Source organism: Podarcis tiliguerta (assembly GCF_965153285.1).
Source record: "Podarcis tiliguerta genome assembly, chromosome: 1".
NCBI classification, from domain to species: domain Eukaryota; kingdom Metazoa; phylum Chordata; class Lepidosauria; order Squamata; family Lacertidae; genus Podarcis; species Podarcis tiliguerta.
Genome location: NC_139534.1, coordinates 125,321,366 through 125,345,036, shown reverse-complemented (window position 1 = coordinate 125,345,036; position 23,671 = coordinate 125,321,366). Strand labels below are relative to the sequence as shown.

The window sequence follows — 23,671 nt, the reverse complement described above, 5'->3', positions numbered from 1 at the left end:
AGACAGTTCAGCAGACGGCAGTTTGCAAAGGATGAAGAGCAAAAAATCAACACTGAACTGAATCATTGGGAGCCTACAAAATATTAGGTCTTCGCAATCAGCGGGCACAACTGCAAATGATCTCAGAATTATCTGCCACCTTGCAAAACTATGGTCTCTTCTGCATAACCCATATTTTGTAGCTGTTGGGCTGACAGCACCAGAGGGTGAAACTGAGCCTGGATTGTACCACTTTCAGCTGCAGGTGGGGAATTGGATGTGTGGATCTTTCCTTTCTACCCCCCCCCCAAAAAAAACCCCACCCATACATGAAAGGCCAGAGTTGTCTCCAACTAACTTCTATCCTGACTAATGGACAAGTCAGTCATGCCCATTGATCTCAATGAGACCACTCTGAGTAGGGAATAGTTGGAGGCAACTCATAGCTCAGACCTCCCTCTGTCAGGCTATTTTTCTGTGCGTAAGGAGTTTTCAGTGCTACGGCATCCAAGCAAGCAATCCTCCCACCAGCAATCTGAAATGATATGGTCCAAGAAAAGGGTGAGCATATGATCTATGGCTTGTGTAAGCAAGACCCAACATCCACATAACAATTGCTAGTGAAATGCTGCTGTGTATTATCTCTCCATGGCAAACTATTCCGGGCCTAGGAAACACAGGAAACTGCCTCAGATTGAGTCAGATTCATTGGTCTATCTAGCTCAGTGTTTCCCAAACTTGGGTCTCCAACTGTTTTCCAACTGCAATACCCATCATCCTTGACAACTGGTCTTGCCAGCTGGGGGTGATCGGAGTTCTAGTCCAAAACCAGCTGGAGACCCAAGTTTGGGAAACACTAATCTAGTTCAATATTGTCCAGTAGCACCTTAGAGACCAACTAAGTTTGTTCTGGGTATAAGCTTCCGTGCGCATGCACACTTCTTCAGATACTATGCACACGGAAGCTTATACCCAGAACAAACTTAGTTGGTCTCTAAGGTGCTATTGGACAATTTTTAAATTTATTAATTTATTTCAACTGCGTCAGACCAACATGGCTACCTACCTGGATCTAGCCCAATATTGTCTACCCTGACTAGCAGAAGCTCACCTGGGCTTCAGGTGGTGTTCTCTCCAGGAACCCTACCCTTGAGATGCCAGGGATTGAACCTGGAGCCTTCTGTATAAATTGCTCTTCTTGATTTGTTTCAAGAAGTCCCCTGCAGCCAACAGGCAGGGGAAGTGCCAAGAATCGTAACAAAAACCCCATCAAATACCCACATCTATGTGGTGAGCACCTGCCGGAGCTGAAGCTGGAATGAGGTTACTGTAGCAGAGGGACATCATTTTTACTGGCATACCTGCGGTTACAGTACAATCTGTTCTTGTCCTCTTATTGAAATCAAGAAATTCAATTTTTGTTGCTGCTGTTTTATGGGGTTTCTTTGATAGCTCACTGTATGGCTTTTATGGGAGCCCATTGTTCTGATTTTATGTCATGCTTTATACTTCTAAAATGTTGAGAGTTGCTTGGAGATGCCTTATGAGTAAAGCAGCTAATAGATTGAAAATGATCATCATCATCATCATCTATTTGTTAACTTTCTATCCCGTCCTTTATCCCAATCTAAAAACAATAGATGAGCAGTGGCATGGCATGGTCTGGGAAGACTCCCCAGGCCTGATGGAGAGGCCTGTAGGTTCTCATGAGGCCCTTGTGCTTGAGGTAGTGAGCGTGAGGTATTTATGGCAGCCAAACCAACAATTCATGTTTTGCCAGATAGGTGCATGAATGGGCTGAGGCTCACAGAGCTTTCCTGTAAGCTTGCTAGAGGGAACTTTGTGAGATCACTTCCCTATGGTGCCCTGACAGGAAGAGGGCATAGCTATATATATATGTTCCTCCCTGCCTGGACGCATGCTCTCCTTTTCACCATGCCTGCAATGTGAAAACATCTGTAGCTCAAAGCTCAAGCTCAGACTCTGTTTTTAAGCTAAACCTTAGGATGCCTTAGTAACTCAATTAGCATTTTAAGTCTGGCTGCTTTATCTGTTATTCTACGAAATGGAGTGAGCAAATATGATTTTTACCTTTTACAAAACTTGGAGTGATTATTATTTTAAGGGGGAGAAAATCCAGTTTGCCTTAAAGCATCCTGGATTTCTAACACTAAAAGACTAAAACTACCCTATCTAAGCTTCCCTTTTAAGAAGAAGAGTTTGGATTTGATATCCCATTTTATGGGACGCAGGTGGTGCTGTGGGTTAAACCACAGAGTCTAGGGCTTGCCGATAAGAAAGTTGGCAGTTCAAATCCCTGTGACGGGGTGAGCTGCCATTGCTTGGTCCCAGCTCCTGCCAACCTAGCAGTTCGAAAGCACCTAAGTGCAAGTAGATAAATAGGTACCACTCCAGCGGGAAGGTAAACGGCGTTTCTGTGCGCTGCTCTGGTTTGCCAGAAGCTGCTTAGTCATGCTGGCCACATGACCCGGGAGCTGTACACCGGCTCCCTCGGCCAATAAAGCGAGATGAGCGCCACAACCCCAGAGTCATTCGCGACTGGACCTAAGTCCTAGGCTCTGTGGTTTCACCCACAGCACCACCCGCATCCCGATTTCAGGCATAGCATGTTCCAATTCCTACATGGAGGTGTCAAGGATTGAAACCTAGGCCCTTCTGCACTCAAAGCAGTTGCTCTGCCACTAAGCTACAACCCTTCCCCATGAAAAAGGAGATTGGGTGGAGGGGCAAGTATCTTGGCTCCTTTTTTAAACCACATCTAGCCCCCTCTGCTGCTCATGCACAGTGTGGGAATTACGATAGTTCCTCCCCAGAGTTCTCACTCTGCAACATGCTGTCCCGGTCCTATTCTGGTCATTTCTTACGAATCTGTCACTGCTTTGCTATTAAAAGAATAAAGCCCACAAGTGTGATCAGGGACTGTGTGCACACAAACTGCTGAGCCCAAAGCTCTCTTGTCAGCTTCTTCTTTTTTTGTCATGGTGAAAACACGAACAAGATCAAGTTAGACTGAAAGCAAAGCCACATGCAGGAGGTGCAAAGAAAACCATCAGCAAAAGCTGCCAATCAGAAGGTCAGCGGTTCGAATCCCTGCGATGGGGTGAGCTCCCGTTCCTCGGTCCCTGGCTCCTGCCCACCTAGCAGTTTGAAAGCACCTAAGTGCAAGTAGATAAACAGGTACCGCTCTGGTGGGAAGATAAACTGTGTTTCCGTGCGCTGCTCTGGTTCGCCAGAAGCGGCTTAGTCATGCTGGCCACATGACCTGGAATCTGTACGCCAGCTCCCTTGGCCAGTAAAGCGAGATGAGCGCTGCAACTCCAGAGTCAGCCATGACTGGACTGTTGTTGTTGTTGTTGTTGTTGTTGTTGTTGTTGTTGTTATCCTTCATCCACAAGGTTGTTCCCTGGGGCAATGCGTTTTAACCATATGGTAGCAATCCTAGCCTGACTGCACCAGCTGCCAGTTAGTTTTCAGGCTCAATTCAAAGTTCTGGTTTTGACCTATAAAGCCTTAAACAGCTCAGGACCACAATACCTCAAGGACTGCCTCTCTCCATATGAACCTACCCGGAACCTGAGATCATTATCTGAGCCCCTCCTTCATGTGCCTCCTCCACGAGAGGTCTGGAGGGTTGCAACACGAGAACGAGCCTTTCCTGTGGTGGCTCCCCTTTTGTGGACTGCTCTCCCCAAGAAGGCTCACCTGGCTCATTACATATGGTTAGGCATTGGGCAAAAAACATTCCTCCTCTTCTAATAGGCCTTTGGCTGAATAAACCATCTATGGCCTTTTGAATGGTTGTGAGATCAGGGTTATTGGTTTTTATTGGGGGGGTTGTTATTATATTATGCATTTGGTGTTTTTATTTTGTATGTTTATGTTGCAAAGTGCCCTGTGATCTTTGGGTGGAGCTATATAAATGTAAAACAACAGCAACAATCATAAGGCATTTTGCATGAGGAAAAACTGCTGCCCAGAGATTAGGTATCCAGCAATTCAATTCCCAGCAATGTGCAGTCCATGAATACAAAATCTGCAAAAGGCCTTTGTGCCAGTCTGACGGAAGAGCCCAGCCGCTGGCTCGCTCCCAGCAAAACAATTAATTGCCCATTTGAATTAGCAAAATGCTAGGATTGCAAATTAAGCATCTGCAGCAATTTTGCCTAATATCTCTGCTACTCCCCCCTCTTGGATTTGTTTATCCCCCTAATCTAACACATAGGGAGCTCTATAGTCTAGCTGGATTAATTAAAAGAAAGCCTGGCTTACGATGAGATGATGAGACAGGTATAATAGGAATTACCAGCTACTATAAGTTTCAGGTGCTTATCTGCATAAAATGCAAATCAGAAGACACATCACCTCAAGGTCTCCCTCACCTGTATGCTCCCATTTATTTAAAAACCACAGTTTGTACAACCCAGGGTTCTTTTCTGTATTCTGGTACAGTCACAGCTAAATAGGGTTCCCATTCCCTCTTTGTTTCTCCCCTCTTCTCCTCATCCTCCTCCATCTCATCTCCGCACAAATCCACTTAATTACAGGAAGCTCGCAAGACCGAAAAAATGTAGCTTGTGCAAAGGCAGTCCTACACTTGAAAATGCCAGAAACATTTTAATAACAAGAAACCTGCCCCTGAGACAATGGCAGATACAAATCAAGGCCAGCCACGCTAGATAATGATGCTCTTCGGATGGCGAGGTCTCATCATTTTCAGAGCTGCCCCTAAAACAAGGCCCAGCCTGCGTATTAATTTTATTGTGCGGGGACTGCTTGTAACAGCTACCAAATGGAAACATAATCCCTGCCTCGTATTTATGATAGGGAAATAATCTGGGAGAAACAGATGGGTTTGTTAGGTGTCAGCAAGTGGTCAAATAAAGATACAGCATAGTCAGTTCTGGAACAGTAGCATATGCAGTTAGATGCTATTTTCAGGGAGGGGCTCTAGATCCGTGGTAGCACCGATGATTTGCATGCAAATGGCCCCAGGTCCAATCTTCAACATCTCCCTGTCTGAAACTCTGAAGAGGCGGAGGCTGATATTGCCATATTTTGAAGATCAAAAAAAAAGACACATTTGCCACTTTCTGCTTTTAACTATGGTAAATGCGGGTGGCGCTGTGGGTTAAACCACAGAGCCTAGGACTTGCTGATCAGAGGGTTGGCGGTTCAAATCCCTGTGACGGGGTGAGCTCCCGTTGCTCAGTCCCTGCTCCTGCCAACCTAGCAGTTCGAAAGCACATCAAAGTGCAAGTAGATAAATAGGTACCACTCTGGCGGGAAGGTAAACGGCGTTTCTGTGCGCTGCTCTGGTTCGCCAGAAGCAGCTTAGTCATGCTGGCCACATGACCTGGAAGCTGTACGCCGGCTCCCTCGGCCAATAAAGCAAGATGAGCACCGCAACCCCAGAGTCGGTCATGACTGGACCTAATGGTCAGGGCTCCCTTTACCTTTACCTTTTTAAGGAAAAATGGAACATCCTGGGATCAAATCAGAAACCAGGATGGTTACTGTAAATCTGGAAGTGACCCTGGAAAATAGGGATACTTGGAGGGTCTTCAATACTAAGCTTGAGCAACCATTACTACTATTCATATCTACAATGAAGGAACACTTCCAAAAAGAAATCTTAATGCACATGTGAGCATTAGTAAAGCAAGAGACAAATGTGTTAGGCTATTTCCATTACACCTTAAAAGGGAGCAGGCTTTGAGTCACAGAGTCTGCGTATTTCCTGTTTCACAGGATGTTTATGTTGTGTCTTTGCTTTCGTTTCTCTCTCTCTCTCTCTGCCGGAGACACTGAAGCAGGCAGTCATGTTTTTCTTTGTTCTGATCAACGCAGAAATAAACTTGTAAATAATGCTCTCCTGAGTGCATCTTTCGCTGTGTGCTTTATCTGCTGATAGAGCGTGCACGGCTCTGGAATGTGGCAAGCTATTTCTGGAGCTCGTGTCGCTAATTGCTGATACTGCATGTCTACGGGAGATCGATGGACGTCCGGAGACGACGTGGAGTCATGATGGACTTTGTCTCCCTGGCAGTATCCCAACAAAATGATCAGAAATGCAATGACCCTAATTTTGCTCATTTATGCTGTCACACCAAGAATTTTTTTTTTCTGGCATGTTTTAGCATGCACATCAGTAATTTAGTGGAAGGAGAGACACGAAGGAACTGAAAGTTTATGACAAAACAGTGCATGAAGCTGCCCCACACAACATTTGGAAAGGCAAAGTGGAAATATGGGGCATTCGTAGTGCATCTCACGGTTCCACTGCAAAGTTAATTCCAGAAATTAATTCCAGATAATTCAGAACTCCAAGATCTGGGGAGAAACATGGAAAGAAAGGATTTTGGAAGCTTCCCCGCAACTAATTCTTGCAAATTCCTCATGCCCAGCCTCCTGGCCTTTGCCAGGCTTTGCAAGGGCAGGAGGGTTATTCAGCCATACACGTTTCTGTGTCAATGTTGTACTTACTTAAGGGAGAGATGCGATAGCCTGACTCAGAGCCAGGCACAATGCAAGACAGGACTTATCTGTCACAGTACAGGCTTCCTCCTGACATTGCATTTCAACCGTGGCTTGGAAATCTACTCCTGTTCCAGTCCCGGGCCTCCCCTGGACAGGTGCCAGTCCTGGGGGCTTGTGCCAAATTGCAGAGTGGTTTCAGGTTCTCTGAAGTAGGCAAATGCCTGCAAAGGCAGTGAAGTGTCTGACTCCTGCCTACGTGAGAAGGAGACGGAGAGAAAGTGCTGCGTAACATCTTCTGGTTCCAAAGAACGGTACCTTGCTATAGGATTAGGGACGTGGGGCGAACATCCACTGCATTCTTGTTTGAGAAACCAGAAGAGCTTTGTGCTCAGTCTGCTTCCATGTTGTTGTTGTTGTTTAGTCGTTTAGTAGTGTCCGACTCTTCGTGACCCCCTGGACCAGAGCACGCCAGGCACTCCTGTCTTCCACTGCCTCCTGCAGTTTGGTCAAACTCATGCTGGTAGCTTCAAGAACACTGTCCCACCATCTCGTTCTCTGTCATCCCCTTCTCCTTGTGCCCTCCATCTTTCCCAACATCAGGGTCTTTTCTCTTCTCATGAGGTGGCCAAAGTATTGGAGCCTCAGCTTCACGATCTGTCCTTCCAGTGAGCACTCAGGGCTGATTTCCTTCAGAATGGATCGGTTTGATCTTCTCTTTAATTCACACTGTCCACAGGGTTTAATAGGGATGATGGGGGAAGCGGATAGAGAGAATTGGGGAGTCAGAGGGGGCCATGGAGATCATTGATTCCAACAATGCAAGCAACCCAGAACTAAGTGTATCCTCAATGGCTTCTGCTTACAGACTTCCAGTGAGAGAGAGCCCCTTTCCATTAGAACCTAAGAGCAGATCACACCCAAGGCCCGTCTAGGCCATCAGATAAGCATCCTTGTGGAACCAATCCATATTTGGGTTTGGACCACACCTTGATCCCATGTACTGACCACAGTGCAATGTCCCTGTTACAGAACCTGCTGCTCTAAAATAGCTTGGCCTTCCCCTTTGATGTTTTCCCTTACTTTCTCCTGTTACTAGCATTCTAACTTACCGTATTTTTCGCTCTATAAGACGCACCAGACCACAAGACGCACCTAGTTTTTGGAGGAGGAAAACAAGAAAAAAAATATTCTGAATCTCAGAAGCCAAAACAGCAAGAGGGATCGCTGCGCAGCGAAAGCAGCAATCCCTCTTGCTGTTCTGGGTTTTGGGATAGCTGCGCAGCCTGCATTCGCTCCATAAGACGCACACACATTTCCCCTTACTTTTTAGGAGGGAAAAGGTGAGTCTTATAGAGCAAAAAATACGGTAATCAGCTAACTGTTTCTCCATCCAGACCTCTTTCCTCTTTCCTACTAATATCCTCAGTTTTTACTATATTATTATTATTATTATTATTATTATTATTATTATTATTATTTATTCAACTTATACACGGCCCTATATCCAGAGATCTCATGGCAATTCACAACAAGACCGCAACATATAAAATCAAACCAAAGGCAGTAACCCAATATCTGCACACATACACCCCGCAAGCTACATTTTAAAAGGGTGTTGGATGTCAATAAAATCACCAAAGGCCTGGTTAAATATGAACATTTTTGCTTGGCGCCTATAGGTGTATAATGAAGGTGCCAGGTGAACATGCCTGAAGGGAGCATTCCATAGACGGGAAGTCACTGCAGAGAACTTTTGACTTCTATTGATAATTTTGGTGTGTATTTTGTCTAAACTGATTTGTGATTTCTAATAATTTTTTTTAAAAAATTGAAGAGTAGGTGGGTTCCCACGAGGCAAGACACAGTGATAACAGCAAGAACTTTTACTGAACTAACAGAACAGGAAAATAGGGGCAAAGCAGCTGCTTATATACATTTCTGAAGGCCTGGGCCACTCCCACTCCCAACGTGATTGGCTGTCTAAACTTCCAAGCTGCGAATCATGACTTTAAGGGCCAATGGCAGAGGCCCAAATCCTGAAATGTTCTGTGGTTGGGTATCATGTCTCGAATCAGAACACAGGGGCTCAGAATCCTTAGTCCGGACTCAAGCTCAAGCAAGCACAGATCACTGAACATAAATACAGTGGACGCTCGGGTTGTGAACATGATCCGTGAGGGATGCACGTTCGCAACCCGCAGCGTTCGCAACCCACAGTCCTGCGTCTGCACATTCACAGGTTGCAATTTGGGACTTCTGCGCCTGCGCAAAGCGTGATTCAGCGCTTCTGTGCATGCGCAATCGCCCAAACCCGGAAGTAACCCATTCTGGTACTTCCGGGTTTTGGCGGGTCCGTAACCCGAAAAAATGCAACCTGAAGCGTCTGTAACCCGAGGTATGGCTGTAAAGAGCAAGGAGGGGGTATCCCAGGCCCAGACGCTGAACAGGGCCCCCCAAGGCTCCTCTCTCTGGCCCTCAGAGCTCTCCTGAGGCCATGCCCCCTCCGCAGGCCACACTCTTCTCTGAAGAATGTGTCCTTGGACTCTGATACCTGGCCTTCTTGAGAGATGCATGTCCTGTAGTGGTTTTGGAAATGTTCTGTGGGGGTGGGGGACAACAAAAAACGTGGGGTAAAGGAGAGTCAGTTGAGGAACGTCCCTATTTTCATCAGAGGAATGTTGGGGGGCTATGATGGCCTTCATACTGAAAAAAAGTACCTTGCATCTGTTTTAGGGCCTAACTAGCAGAGCCTGAGGCTACTCTCCCCTTCTCCTAGCCTGTAAACACTCACTTTCCACCTGTCTTTCTGCCTGGGATTCAGTGGTTCTCAACCTGTTGGTCCCCAGATGTTGTTGGACTACAACTCCCATCATCCCTGAACTCTGGCCTTGCTCTTGGACCTGTTCCGTATCTGCTATTGGGTCCCCGGAGCACAGATTCACACAAAGCAGCAAAATGTCCTTGCAGGTTATTAACAGGGTTTATTTGAAATGCATATGCAGAACAAAGGTACAGAGCGATAAGCTCGCAATCTGCACACCCAATTCTGAGCGTGCCAGCTTTTTATACCCCTTAGAATGCATAGACACGTGTTCACATGTAAAACATGTGATTTACACTAATAGCAATAAGATATAGCTTTGTTTCTTGTGTTACCCTCCTCCTTTTCAGTTCGCCTCCTCCTTTTCAGCCTCCCTCTGTCTGGGTTACAATAGCACACAATCAACCCTGCTCTTATCTCTACCCAACTAAGCCGGACATTCCAGAGAGAGGGGCGAATTTTCACTGTAACCTCTAAGCAAGAAAAAGCCTTGTTCTTCTGGCTGGTGTAACCCCCCCCCCCCCCACCTTTAAGTAAGGGGTTCGGGGATAACATATGAGAGAGGAGAAAATGCCTCAAACAGTTTTTGGGGTCATATATAGAACAATATTCTAATGGCCCTTCATTGCTAGCTAGGGGTGATGGGAGTTGTAGTCCAACAACATCTGGGGACCCACAGGTTGAGAAAGGCTTCGTGTAACCTGTTTGCATTTTGTATCCCCAAGCTCTGTAATCTGGGGCAGGGGGGAGATGGAAAGGGTGGGGGCAACAGGCAGACAATAAATTTCACTTTCAAGAGGGTAGTTGAAGAATCATTGGAGTTTCCAGAAAGTCACCCACATCCCACCATAATCCTAAGTGGATCCGTGTGTGTGTATGTGTGTGTGTGCTACTTTATCTGCAAAGGGAGAAGCCCCATGAAAAGAAGACCAAACTTCAAGGCACTTCTAAAGCTCTTAGAAATGAAGCGGGGTGGGAGGTGGGGAGAGAAATAAACCCTTCTGGGGTTTATATATTCAGAGTCGGAGAGGGGCTGATTAAAAATGCAATGCTTATAGCCCGAGGTGTCCTCAATAACACAGAAATGTTTTCCTTGCATTTATTTAGGGATTGCCGCAGTGCTGCAAACACCCCGGTGCCTGTGAAAATGTGAGGATCCTCGTGGCAGGGACTTTGAAGAAGCCTTCAAAAAGTGTAAGGTGTGAATCATCCTCAGGCAGCTGGATTTGGGGAGCGTGGAGGAGACACACAATACGGCTGCCAACTGTTTTTCTGGCCAGTGCTTTCTCCAATGATACCTTTAAAACACCTCAGTCTGCAGGCAGTAGTCCCGGGGACCATGTTTATTTCCATGTGATGAAAAAGCTTCACAGATTTATTTTCTGCAGACGCAACCCAGGAGCAAACCTGGCGTATTTCTCTAGGAACAGGTGGCAGCAATTGAGTGCCAGGCCCAAAGCTTGGCTGTTTGTAGGGTTGTTTAAAAAAACCCAAAACCATGTTCCCAAGTGTCTCTATTTTCCAGGGACAGTCCCAGATTTACAGAAGCTTTCCTAGTTTCTGATTTGATCCCAGAATGTCCTGCTTTTCCACAGGACAGCCTATTTTCATGGGAGAAATGTTGGGGGGTATGGAGTTATGGCAATCCCAAAGCCAAGGAGACAAGTAATTATACAACATTTGGAAGACATCTGAAAGCAGCCCTATATAGGGAAGGTATTTTTAATGTTTAATGTTTTCTTCTGTTTTTATATATGCTGTAAACTGCCCAGAGTGGCTGGTGCATCCAGTCAGATGGATAGGGTATGAATATTATTATTGTTATTATTTATGTCAGGGAACTGCCATCAGCTCAGAGGCGAGAGGTGGAAGGGCAGTTGTGTTACAGGGAGCCTCCGATTATCTTGCAAAGCAGTTCCTCCTCTGGCAAGGAGGAAGGCCCGCCTCCAGTGGGGAGGGCATGCAGGGACCAGGAGATGCTAGGGAGAGCCTCAACACTGAGCCTGAGCAAAGCGGAGGGGAGGCAAGTCTCCCTTTGCCAGCGCCCACTCTGAGCAGTAGGTTTGGGCGCAGAGAGGGGAGGAGAAGGATGGGGGTCACACGACTGTTATGCTGGCGGAGGTCCAAGGACTGGCCACGTCCAGATTCTGCTAGTGACTGAGCAGACATGGACTTGCGCCGCTCTGCACTGTAAATAGTTTATACTAGTAATAAAGCCTGGAAAAGACAGGTCGGAGTCTTGCCTCTTTGCTCTTGAGCAACCACACGACCACCGGACAATTTAGGACATACCTATTTTCATCAGAGAAATGTTGGAGGGTATGCAATAAAGAATGTAATCTCATAGAATTGTTGGAAGAGACACCTAGCCCAACCTTCTGAGATGCAGGAAAATCAGAACTAAAGAATCTCTGGCAGATGACCAGGGAAGAAGGATCCACCACCTTCCCAGGTAGCCCACTTCATTTTCAAACAGCTCTTACCATTCAAAAGTTCTGGTCCTCCCTCTGGAGCAGCAGAAAACAGCCTTGCTCCGTCTTCCACGTGACACCAACCCCATTCACAGGAGGCCCCAAATAACTTTTCCAGAAGATCAAACAGGGCACGCAATGGAGGATGATATGTTCACAAGGAGTTGCGATGGGGGGCAGTGGCAGCAGTCTTGAACATAAGAAGAGCCCTGCGGGATTAGGGTCGATGGCTCGTCTAGTCCAGCATCACAGTATCCAACCTCTGGGAAGCCTAAAAGCAGGACTGTCATTGATGCTTTAGCTGAGATTCCTGCCTTGGACTAGTTGTCCCTTGGGATCCCTTCCAACTCTATAATTCTATGACTCTAGGACCTGGGTGCAACAGTGATCTCCTCATTTGTGATTCCCAGGAATTGGTATTCAGGGGTTTGAAGACAGCCTCCACATCAGCTCATCCCCTGCAAGAGTGGCTTTTGTTTTTCCTGCGAGGGAGGGAATAAGGAACCATTGGCCAGATGGTTTTCCCCCTTGCTCTATTTCAGGCATAGGCTGAAGCAGCCTCCAGGTGTTTGGGACTACAATCCCCATCATCCCTAGCTAACAGGACCAGTGGCCAGGGATGATGGGAATTGTAGTCCCAGGCATAGGCAAACTCCGGTCCTCCAGGTGTTTGGGACTACAATTCCCATCATCCCTAGCTAACAGGACCAGTGGTCAGGGCTGATGGGAATTGTAGTCCCAAACATCTGGCAGGCCGGAGTTTGCCTATGCCTGCTCTATTTGAGGGGGGGCTGCTTTCCATTTCCCTTCCTCCTTCCAACTTCTGGAGATGCAACTGGAAGGTGCAGGAGTGGCGGCAGAGAGAGGAAGGAAGGATGTCACATAGAGGAGGGAGAAAGGTTGTTTTCTGCTGCTCCAGAGAAGCAGACACAGAGCAATGGATCCAAACTACAAGAAAGAAAATTCCACCTAAACATTAGGAAGAACTTCCTGACAGTAAGAGCTGTTCGACAGTGGAATTTGCTGCCAAGGAGTGTGATGGAGTCTCCTTCTTTGGAGGTCTTTAAGCAGAGGCTTGACAACCATATGTCAGGAGTGCTCTGGTGGTGTTTCCAGCTTGGCAGTTGGGGGGTTGGACTCGATGGCCCTTGTGGTCTCTTCCAACTCTATGATTCTATGATTCTATGAACCATCTCGTCCCACTTTACAATGGTCCCTTTTGCCGTAATTGTTTTGGGACATCAGGTTCTCCTTTGTGCAGAACCATCTGCACGCCGCATGCCCGTTTGGCATCGCTTATCCTATTACAACAGATGCGTCTAGCCGGGCCTATTCATCACGGTGTTGCAAATGGAGGTTCAATGGCCCACTTGCAAGCACAACAAGGAATTTAATCCCCCGCACAATTAACATCTCCAGAGAGGAAAGCAAAAGACATGTTCGCTTTGCAAGCAGAACAATCAACTCTACCCTCAGAGCAGCAGCAAAGCCAATAGCCAAAGATGGGGAAAGAGGAAGCTGCCTTCTTACTGCTAAGTCAGTATCCAGTTTTGCTCTACACCACTGTTTCCTAAACTTGGGGTCTTTGGGGACTACAATTCCCATCATCCTAAACCACTGGTCCTGTTAACTAGGTATGATGGGAGATGTAGTTCAAAAACAGCTGGAGACCTAAGTTTGGGAAACACTTGGGCTACACTGACTGGCAGTGGCTTTCCAGGATTTCAGAAAGGATCCTCTCCCAGCGTTACCTGGAGATGTTGTGATTATACCTGGGACCTTCTGAATGCCAAGCAGATGCTCTTCCGCTGAGCGACGTTCATTTGCAGTGCCGAATTCCAAAATAAGCAGCAAAAGTTTGAAGAGCTGGAACCTCTAACTGTAGAGGCAGAGCATAGCCATCTGAACATTTCTGAGGTCAGCTGAAAAGGTTTTGTCCAAACCAGCACAATATCCCCAGGCTGCTCACACACCTCTTGGCTCTTCTTCTTTCTCTCTCTCTTTTTAATTTTATTTAACTTTTTATTTTTGCAGTCAGCTATTTTGAAACAATGGGCTCAAAGTGTCCACTGGGTTTTGTTTTGTTTTAAAAAAGAAAGGAAGGAAGGAAGGAAGGAAGGAAGGAAGGAAGGACGGAAGGAAGGAAGGAAGGAAGGAAGGAGACAATGCAGCAAGTTCCAATTTGCAACAGGGTTAAGTGGTTATGAAAAAACAACACTCTCAAGCAGGTAGCTTGTAACCCATTTGAGTGAATGCAGCTCTGCAGCCAAGTATTGACAGACCTTCATGGGGTGGGGCTTTTGCCCAGTATTACTTAGATGATATGTAAAGCCCTGCTTGCAGGGACGCGGGTGGCGCTGTGGGTTAAACCAGTTCAAAAGCACGTCAAAGTGCAAGTAGATAAATAGGTACCACTGTGGCGGGAAGGTAAACGGTGTTTCCGTGCGCTGCTCTGGTTCGCCAGAAGCGGCTTAGTCATGCTAGCCACATGACCCAGAAGCTGTACGCCGGCTCCCTCGGCCAATAAAGCGAGATGAGCACCGCAACCCCAGAGTCGGCCATGACTGGACCTAATGGTTAGGGGTCCCTTTACCTTTAAAGCCCTGCTTTACCAGAGACCAGAGACCCATCTAATTCAGCATCCTGCTTCCCCCAGTTGGCCAGCCAGGTGACAGATGGGAAGCCCATGAGCAGATCCTTCAGCCATTGGTATTCTTCAGCAATAGGTGTTCAACTGGCATCCTACCCCTGATTCTGGAGCTAGACCATAGCCATCACTTCTAGGCAACCACTGAGATCCTCCTCGAACTCATCTATTCCCCATTAGAGATCCCCCCCTTAAACTGGAGATGGTGGGGAGTAAACATGGAACCTCCTGTATCCAAGCCATGTGCTCTATAGCAGACAGAGCTGACTTGTACCAAGTCATGCCATCAGTCCAACCAGCCTGATATTGTCTACTTAGGCTGACAGCAGTTCTCCAAGGTATCACACAGTTTCCCCAGCTCAAAGACCCAAGATCCTTTCGTTAACAACCACAACCTTTTCGTGGGGTGGGGGGTGGAGAAGTCATATTGATATGCAGTCCACATGCACACACACGGTCGAATAGGACAAGGGGTACGAGACGGAGCATGCCACATGGCTTATGGGCTGATTTGGGCTTAATGTGTCACAAGATGTTCTGCCTGGATGCAAAGCATGAGAACATCAGAGCATAAGAAAATGCTGCTGGATCAAGCTAGGGACCCCATCTGTTTAACCATCACTTTGTCTGTCCTGAATCATCTAACATTCACCTTCACTGGATGTCCCTGAGTTGAGAGAGGGAGAGAAAATAAACCTCTCTTGACACCAGGCATAATTCCAGACCCCTCTTTCACGTCCTCTTGCTTGCCTTTTCCCTAAACTATGCAAGATATGGCGACACATCAAGCAGTTAAAATTGTGATCTTCTCCTTCCTGAATCCTATCAGCATGCCTTACATCCATCCACACAACCTTGCGACAGCATTTCCCAGCCACTCAAAACTATACTATGGTTTGAAGAGTCTCATCCAGCAGAATCGCTGCTGCTTTGAGAGCACACAGAGGAATAAATTACTCTCCTTTGTCCTGTCAGATTTAAGAACATGTGTTGGGGGTGCAAGCTTGTGCCTCTTTTTCTGCCTCCTCCTTGACACCAGATTGCTTTCTGCTTTTGACGGAGCTGCAGATCTGCCACAAAAAATGAAAGCAGGGAGGAGAAGAACCCCTACAATCTATTGTGTCTAGAAACCGTCTCGCTTGCCTCCAGCTCCCACGGTGACAACATGGAATTCCATTCTTAGCTGATAAAAATAGATGTCGCCTTCGCAAACCCAGCCCAAGCAGCAAAGCCTTTGCCCATTTTTCGAGAACTCACTGGAACGCTTCCAACACCAACGTCATTTCCAAGCCATCAAAATAATTTCAGCTGGACCTTCAATGAGCCGGGGCATGGTGCGCCATTTTAAACCAGTAAAGACATTTTAAGAGCAGATGAAATAAAATAATTGGCTTGATCAATAGTTCCCAAAGAGGGTGGTAGAGACCCCAGTGCGGGGGATTTCCTAGTGGGGCCCTAAGAGGCAAGGGGACAGAGATGGGATGGGTGCCAGAGGGGTAAATGAGTATCAGACTTTTAAAACCTGTTATCACGGGATCCAGCTCAAGAGCTTTGTTGAATTAATTAAGCTAAACAGTCTTAATTGGGTTTTGAATAAATGTGCAATTAATCATTACTGTTCTGAATTTCATTGTGTTATTATCCTTTTTAGTGGGTCATGGAAACCACTATTCTGAGTAATGCTTTTCATAGAGTAGCAGGCACTGGGGATTTGTTTATGAGACCAAGGGGAAAGTGGCTCTAAAAGGTTCGGGAGCCACAGCTGCACTGATGCTGCAACATGGCTGTGGTTGTATAAACAGCATGGGAGGTGCTAGCCAACTAACCAGTTGCACTAGACTTTGAGCTATTCTCCTGTTCTCTTCTCTCCACAAGACCACAACCCGCAGAGCATTCTTAGCCTCCTGTCACACCAGAGGACAAGGCCTAACCCCGTTCTTGGTCCCTCCTCTTGGATCTAAGACCTTCAGCTCATCCTAGCACTGAGGACAACCTCTCCCTTAGGAATCTGCCTTATACAAAGCCAGGCCACTGGTGTCTTTGTATTGTCCACATTGACAGGGGCAGAGCTCCTATGAAACTAATTAAGCTACAGGGCTGCTAATCCTGGAGGGGCCCCAGAAGCAACTTCAGTCCACATTGCTTAAAAACGTAGACCCAATTTGAGTGGCACAACTTAAATTGATCATTTTTTTTGTTGCATGTATTTCAAGAGTCCTAAAGTTTGAGAGTCCGTAGTGGTGTGTCACAATACATCAAAAGCTGAGATTTAGTAGTTTGTTTGTTTTTTAAGTGCTGATCTACCATTGAAGAAGATAACAGTGGTTACCCAGACCTCATTGCTGGTTGAGAAGAGGACCCCATAACAAATCAAGCTTCACAACCCCCAAAATGTAGGTCTTCCACTGCCCACAAGCCCACATTTGGCCCCTGAGCTTGAGATTCGCTCCACCCCTGCAGTGGGCGACAGATTAGACCTCCAGGACAGCTTCCCTACCCCCCAAACTGAGTCAAACATCTACAGACCAAACTCCCGACCACTAGGTGCTGATGCAAGGAGCCCAGCTTTCATGATTCAGTTGCGACGATGCACCAGTCCCATGCAAACAGAGAACCCATAAGGAAAACCAATTGTGAGAAATGCAAAGAGGGGGAAAGTGACCATCCTACTTACAGCCCACCATCATCATGGCCACTGAGAAGATCTTCTCTCCATCGGTGGTCGGAGCTATGTTCCCGAATCCTATTGTGGTAAGGCTTGTCATGGTAAAGTAGAGGGAAGTGATATAAAGCGAGTCTTTACTGGGTCCTCCTTCCCACTGCCCTGATCCTGTAGAGTTGTACCGATATGGCGTTCCAATGCTCTCTGCCAATTGGCAGAGCCAGCTGTCCTTCTTGAGGGTATTGGTGATTTCATCGATGACCTCGTAGTCCCCGATGCTGTACCATATACAAGCGAGCCAGTGGGCTACTAGTCCAAAGACACAGACCAGCAGCACCAAAACCGCAGCACCATATTCCAGGTAATGGTCCAACTTCCTGGCCACGCGGCCCAGTCGCAGGAGACGCACCACTTTTAAGGAACTGAAGAGACTGCTGATACCCTAAGGAGGAAGGAGGGAAAGCTTTACTCACTTGCAAAATGAAAAACACCACGTGCTCTTGTTTGCGCTGAGGCATCTGGGAGTAGGGGTGGGGGAGAAATTCGATTCAGTTCACATTCACAGGCAAATCTTTTAAACCCACACTTTCTCAAACAGCACAAGAACGGAAACATAGCCTTCCTCTGAAATTCACACATCATTGAATTTTGCAATGCGGTTCTCCAATCGAGCAGTGTTTACAGAAATACGTATATTAGAGGAAATTGTGCACAAAAATGAATGTGTTAGTGAAATCAACATACTATAATTACTTATACAATTTAGCTCCATATTTTGCAATTATCCTTTCTTGGGAGTTTTTAAGCAGAGGTTGGATGGCCATCTGTCATGGATGCTTTAGCTGAGATTCCAGAATGAAGGGTGTGTGTGTGTGTGTGTGTGTGTGTGTGTGGATTTGATGATACTTGGGGACACTTCCAACTCTACAATTCTATGATTCTATGATTCTCTTATCATTTTTGTTTCACCCTAAGATCCCAGGGTGGGCTAAAACAGTGTTCCCCAACCTTGGGCCTCCAGCTGTTTTTGGACTACAACTCCCATCAACCCTTGCTAGCAAGACCTGTGGTCAAGGATGTTGGGAACTGTAGTCCAAAAACAGCTGGAGGCCCAAGGTTGGGGAACACTGGGCTAAAACAATTAAAACACAACATTAGACATTCATCACATTAGAGGAAATTGCTTGCAAAAATATGTGCTTTAGTCAAAACTGCAGACAAAAAAAAAAGTTTATGAGGAGATATTCACACAAAAATGCTAAAGAATTTCCATGTGAGCTTTTTACTGTGAAAACAAAATGCATATTGCTGCAGAAATGTGAATTGGGAACCATGAGAGAATCAATCTTGGCAGGTCCTCCCATTCTCAGTCTACTCTGATAGGACCACGAAGATTTCAGTTTCGTTTTCTCTGGAGATGTAAGGGATTGAACTTGGGACCTCCCACATACAAAATAGATGCTTTGCTGCTGAGCTATTTTGGAAGCAGGTGATAGGGGAACAGTAAGCAGGGCTTGTTAGAAAAGACTTTGCTTATACTGTTGGCCAGTTGGTTTGAGAAAGCTCTGAATCTGCATAGCTTTCTTCCTTTCTTTGTTTGCCTTGGGAACATGTGGGCTTCCGAATTGGTCCCCAGGGAATTAAAAAAAACCCACTGTGGATTGTTTGCTTAGTTCTGTATGAATCCTAATTAATAGCCAGGACACTGACTAAAAATGAACAGAAACATGAACTATTCTGCTGCCAAGAACAAAGACTGGATTTTGTACTTTCTGCTGAAGAAGACCTGTAATATTCCTCTAATGTTTATGTAGAATATTTTGAGCCACCAGGAATGCAAAACTTAGCCCTGGCATGGAAAAACTCAGCAACATAAAGATTTGCTTGGGCTTCCACCCACTTGACCTCCATGGAGCTTGAGTTAGTGGTGCTTTAAAAGTGACAAGTTGATTTCATTTGTTTCTATAAGACTGTGGTTCTGAAAGAGTGGGGATCTTCCTATGTTCTTCTGAGATTCTGAATAACTGAAGATGGTCAGATCACATAATCTTGCCTTCCTACATGGTTCTCAACTGAACATATGTCTAGCCACTGAAGACTAATTAGCTATCATGGAGATTGCTGAACGGCATCAACCACATGCAATTGCTTTACAGAAGTGTTTTGTTTTCCCCCCCTTCGATGCTGTTGTTCTTTCATCTTTAAGTGACCATATGCCTTATGCTGGAAGTTGTACGTGAAAGGAGAGGGAGCCACGGGCTCATAATTAATTACAGTCTAAATTATAAATAACTAGCTCTTGCATTCGGAATCATTACTGACTCACTGCAGGAACGCTCCGGCAAAAGAATTCCACAGCAAAAAAGGGGGGAGAGATTCAACAGCTGAAGATGTTTCATTTAGCAGGAAGCAACGAGGCAAGTGTTCCTTCTTCCCATGCCAAGTTTAAATTGCCCTTTTCTACACATCATTATCGAATCAGTCTAGTCAAAATCTTGGATAATTATATTACAAACCTGTAAAACACTGGAGTTTATTTCAGTACAGGAGTCAAACTGAAGCTCCTTTATTTGTCTGCAATGTTTCTTCTTCTTCTTCTTTAAAACAAGGTCCCACACATTTTGCTATTTTTCATCCCAGTACATTAAGCTAGAGATCAGCAGCTAAGAGCCCACCTGGGAAACTTGCCATGAGCAGGGGAAGACTCAGATGAGGAGGACTTTCAGGCTACTTCATTTGGAGCCATCCCAGCTGGAGACACAGCCCTGCCACCACCCTCCAACTCAGAGGATGAGTCTCCTACAGAACCTCTGCCCCCCCCAAAGGCTATGAAATAACTTGAGGGACCTTTAACCAGCCAGCCAGATGCTCTAAGGTAGTGTTCCCCAACCTTGGGCCTCCAGCTGTTTTTGGACTACAATTCCCATCATCCTTGACCACTGGTCTTGCTAGCGAGGGATGATGGGAGTTGTAGTCCAAAACCAGCTGGAGGCCCAAGGTTGGGGAACACTGCTCTAAGGCAAAGCCTATCCCCACTTCAGGCCTGACTGGCCTACATAAGGCTTCATAAGAACCTAACAAGAGCTTGCTGAATCAGGCCACAGCCCACCTCATTCAGCATCCTATTCTCACAGTGGCCAACCTGGTGCCTGTGGAGGAAGCCCACAAACAGGAGCCTAACAGCATTCTTCCCACTTGCAACTCCCAGCAGCTAGTAGTCAAAGGCATACTGAGACTGTGAGAGCAGAACAAAGCCACCATTCATGGCCTTATCCTCCATGAATTTGCCTAATTCTCTTTGGCAGTAGGATAGCTCAGTTGGTTAGAGCATGGTGCTGATAACATCAAGGTTACAGGTTTGATCCCTGTAAGGGACAGCTACATATTCCTGCATGGCAGGGAGTTGGAACTAGATGATTCTTGGGGTCCCTTCCAACTCTACAATTCTACAGATGTAGATCTGTGATCTTTCAGTGCCAATGACTTCCAGGATTCTGAGAGAGAGAACTCTATCATGTCTCCCCTCACTTGCATTTTCTCTAAACTAAAAAGCCCCAGATGTTGTTACCTTTCCCCTTGATCATTTTGGTTGTCCTTTTCTGAACCTTTTCCAACTCTGCAATATCCCTTTTGAGGTGAGGCAACCAGAACTGTACATAGTACACACAGTATTCCCAGTGCAGCCACACCATAGCTTTGTATAATTGCATTATGATATTGACAATTTTATTTTCAGTTCCTCTCCTAATTATCCCTAGCATGGAATATGCCCCTTTCACAGCTGCTGCACAGCGGGCCAACATCTTTGTTGAGCTGCCTATTATGACCCCAAGGTTTCATTCCTGGTCAGTCACTGCCAGTTCAGACCCTATTGGCTCTGGCTCCCTGCAGGGACAACTTCTCTTACCAGGGCCCCTTGGAGCTCTCCAAGGTGCTGAAAGTTCTCTGCTTAGTTTGGACTTGTGACTGGACACTGCCTGTTTCCTTTGCAAGTGCCCTCAAGTGCCCACAGAACTGGACACAAAGAGGCAAGTCCAGCCCCAAGAGAAAAACCAGCTATTTACCCAACCTGCCAAATCTAAAGAAAGAAATGTGTGTGAAAAGAGAAGTCACTTTGGGACAGGTGGGCTTTGGAGCTTGGAGATTCCCTGGCCCACCTCTGTCCAAAATTAACACTTAAAGTGTTTGCATGACTGCCGAGAGCCGTAAATCATAAGCGGGTGGGAATTCTGCAAGCAAATGAACCCACAGAGAGAGACATTTCAAGTTGAGCGACTTATAAAGAGCTTAGCCCCTAAAGCCCCATGAGCTCTTTAATCCTTCTTTTCTGGTGTTAATGTTAGCAGCATACATATTCAAGGATCCCCCCTCTTCATTCAGAGAGATTTCATTTCAAGGTAAATGATTAAGTGCACTTATGCTTATAAATGCACCGCTGCTACAAAGCTCTAGTGGCCTTCCTTTGGAAAGCCAAATTTGGGGCCAGCCTAAGGAATGAGCAATGTGATCTCAGAGCCAGAATTTACATATAGCTGGGAGACTTGAGCTCACTTTGGGTATTGCTGCTGCGATGCAGCAATTTAAGTAGATTGAGTGCTGCACCATAAGCACTCCTCTCCATTGTCGTGTGGTTCATATGGGCTGATCTAGTGTTCAACTGATACTTTAGTACCAGGGAATCTCCAGTACATGCGGAGCACAGAAGCATCTGCTTAGATGGGAGCAGGAAAACTCAATGTCCCATGAGTTCAGTGGGCAGTCAGGGGTCCCTTCTAGGAGAAGGAACACTTTGCCGTTGCGTTGCTCATATCCAGCCTAGATTACTGTTTAATGCCATACGGTTGGTTGAAAATATGGCAGCAAGCTTTTTCTCACTGCGACGAGCACATCACACCAGTGGCAGAAGTAGCAGTGCTGCACCAGAAAAAGTATCCAGCTTCTTTTCCCTTCAACCATTTCCCACCAATGACCTTTCTCCCTCCTCTATGAGGATGTCACATAGAGGAGGGAGAAAGGTTGTTTTCTGCTGCTCCAGAGAAGCGGACACGGAGCAATGGATCCAAACTACAAGAAAGAAGATTCCACCTAAACATTAGGAAGAACTTCCTGACAGTAAGAGCTGTTTGACAGTGGAATTTGCTGCCAAGGAGTGTGGTGGAGTCTCCTTCTTTGGAGGTCTTTAAGCAGAGGCTTGACAACCATATGTCAGGAGTGCTCTGATGGTGGTTCCTGCTTGGCAGGGGGTTGGACTCGATGGCCCTTGTGGTCTCTTCCAACTCTATGATTCTATGATTCTATGACTGAGAAGACCAGGAGAATTTGACTATATGATTTTGAGCTCCCCTTTCTTCTTCTGATTCTTCCTTTCCCTTACAAACTTCTCCTTCCAGCCACCTTCCTGCCTTCGTTCCTCTCTTTGCCCCAACCCCCCTTTCCTGGGCTTCCTGCATTCCCAGGACTTTTGTCTTCTTTGCCTTTCCTTCCATTGACTCCACTCTCCCTGTTTTTTTTTCCCTACCCTACTCTTTCTTTCTTCCTGCCCTGCTCTCTCTGAGGCCCTGAGCTGCTCAGCCAATGGCAACAAGAGCTCCTTTGCCCACTGTTCCCTAACTTCACAGCGCGGAATCCCTTTGCACACTGCAATGTGGATTATTCCCTGTCTCCCCCTCTTCTTCCCATGCTGCATCTTGATTACCATTCTGGAGATGCTCCAAGCATTATGCCGTTTCCCTCCTCTACCAATTCCCTGCTGTGTACAGCAGCAAATGTTACAAATCAGCTTTGCTGCCGTCAGCTTTCTTCTAAGCCGGCGTCCAAAAGGATTACTTCATTTCCCTTGTTTCCTGAGCAAAACTCCCTTCTCTTTTCTGCCGCCACACCACTCCTCGTGGCCCAATACCAAGGGGAAACGAGGGATCAACAAAGCTCCCCTGTGACATTTCAGAGGCCGAACGAGCCTTCAGTTTAAAGCTGTCAGTTGTTAGCATGCCTCTCTCACATAGGATTTGAAATTAAATATTGTGCAACCAACATCTGTTTCCCCATTAACATATACAGTGCATTTGAGGGAGGGAAGTGTCTGAGAAGGGTAATTAAAATTAAATATCCTATAGCTTAAATCTCGGTTATAAATCTTACATAAACTGAGACACTCTAAACAAATGCTTCAGGCTCACTTCACCCCCAGGCTACCTCTGCAAACTTTTTGCAGTCTCTCTCTGGGGGATTGCCTAAGAGCAACTTGTACAAACTAAATTTTCCTTTCCCTCCGGCTCTCCATAGAATATTCATCCCATCCCATCTTTTTAAGTATTCTCCACCCCATACCAGCTTAGCACTGGCAAATCGTAGACTTCTGAACACCAACTCGATCGCTCCACTTTGTTTTTAGAGTTAAGGAAGCCACAGATTCAGTCTCAGAATGAGAGGGGCTCCTGTGTCTTAGTGATGAAGGCAAGGGGGTGTTGGTCCCACTTACAGGAAAATTTCCATCTGCTGAAATTCAAGGAAGGGATGTAGCTCAGTGGTAGAACATCTGCTTTGCATGCAGAGCGTTTCTGGTTCAATCCCTGGCAACTCCTAGTAAGACTGGG

General features: G+C 46.3%; 1 protein-coding gene across 1 annotated transcript in view; it reads right to left on the bottom strand.

Annotated features, from left to right (window-relative positions):
• KCNH5 (potassium voltage-gated channel subfamily H member 5) overlaps positions 1-23,671 on the bottom strand; it is a 182,363-nt gene that overhangs the window by 102,424 nt on the left and 56,268 nt on the right. The window contains exon 7 of the mRNA XM_083434865.1: positions 17,091-17,520. Coding sequence (XP_083290991.1) covers positions 17,091-17,520 — 430 coding nt within the window. The remainder of the gene's footprint in view (positions 1-17,090; positions 17,521-23,671) is intronic.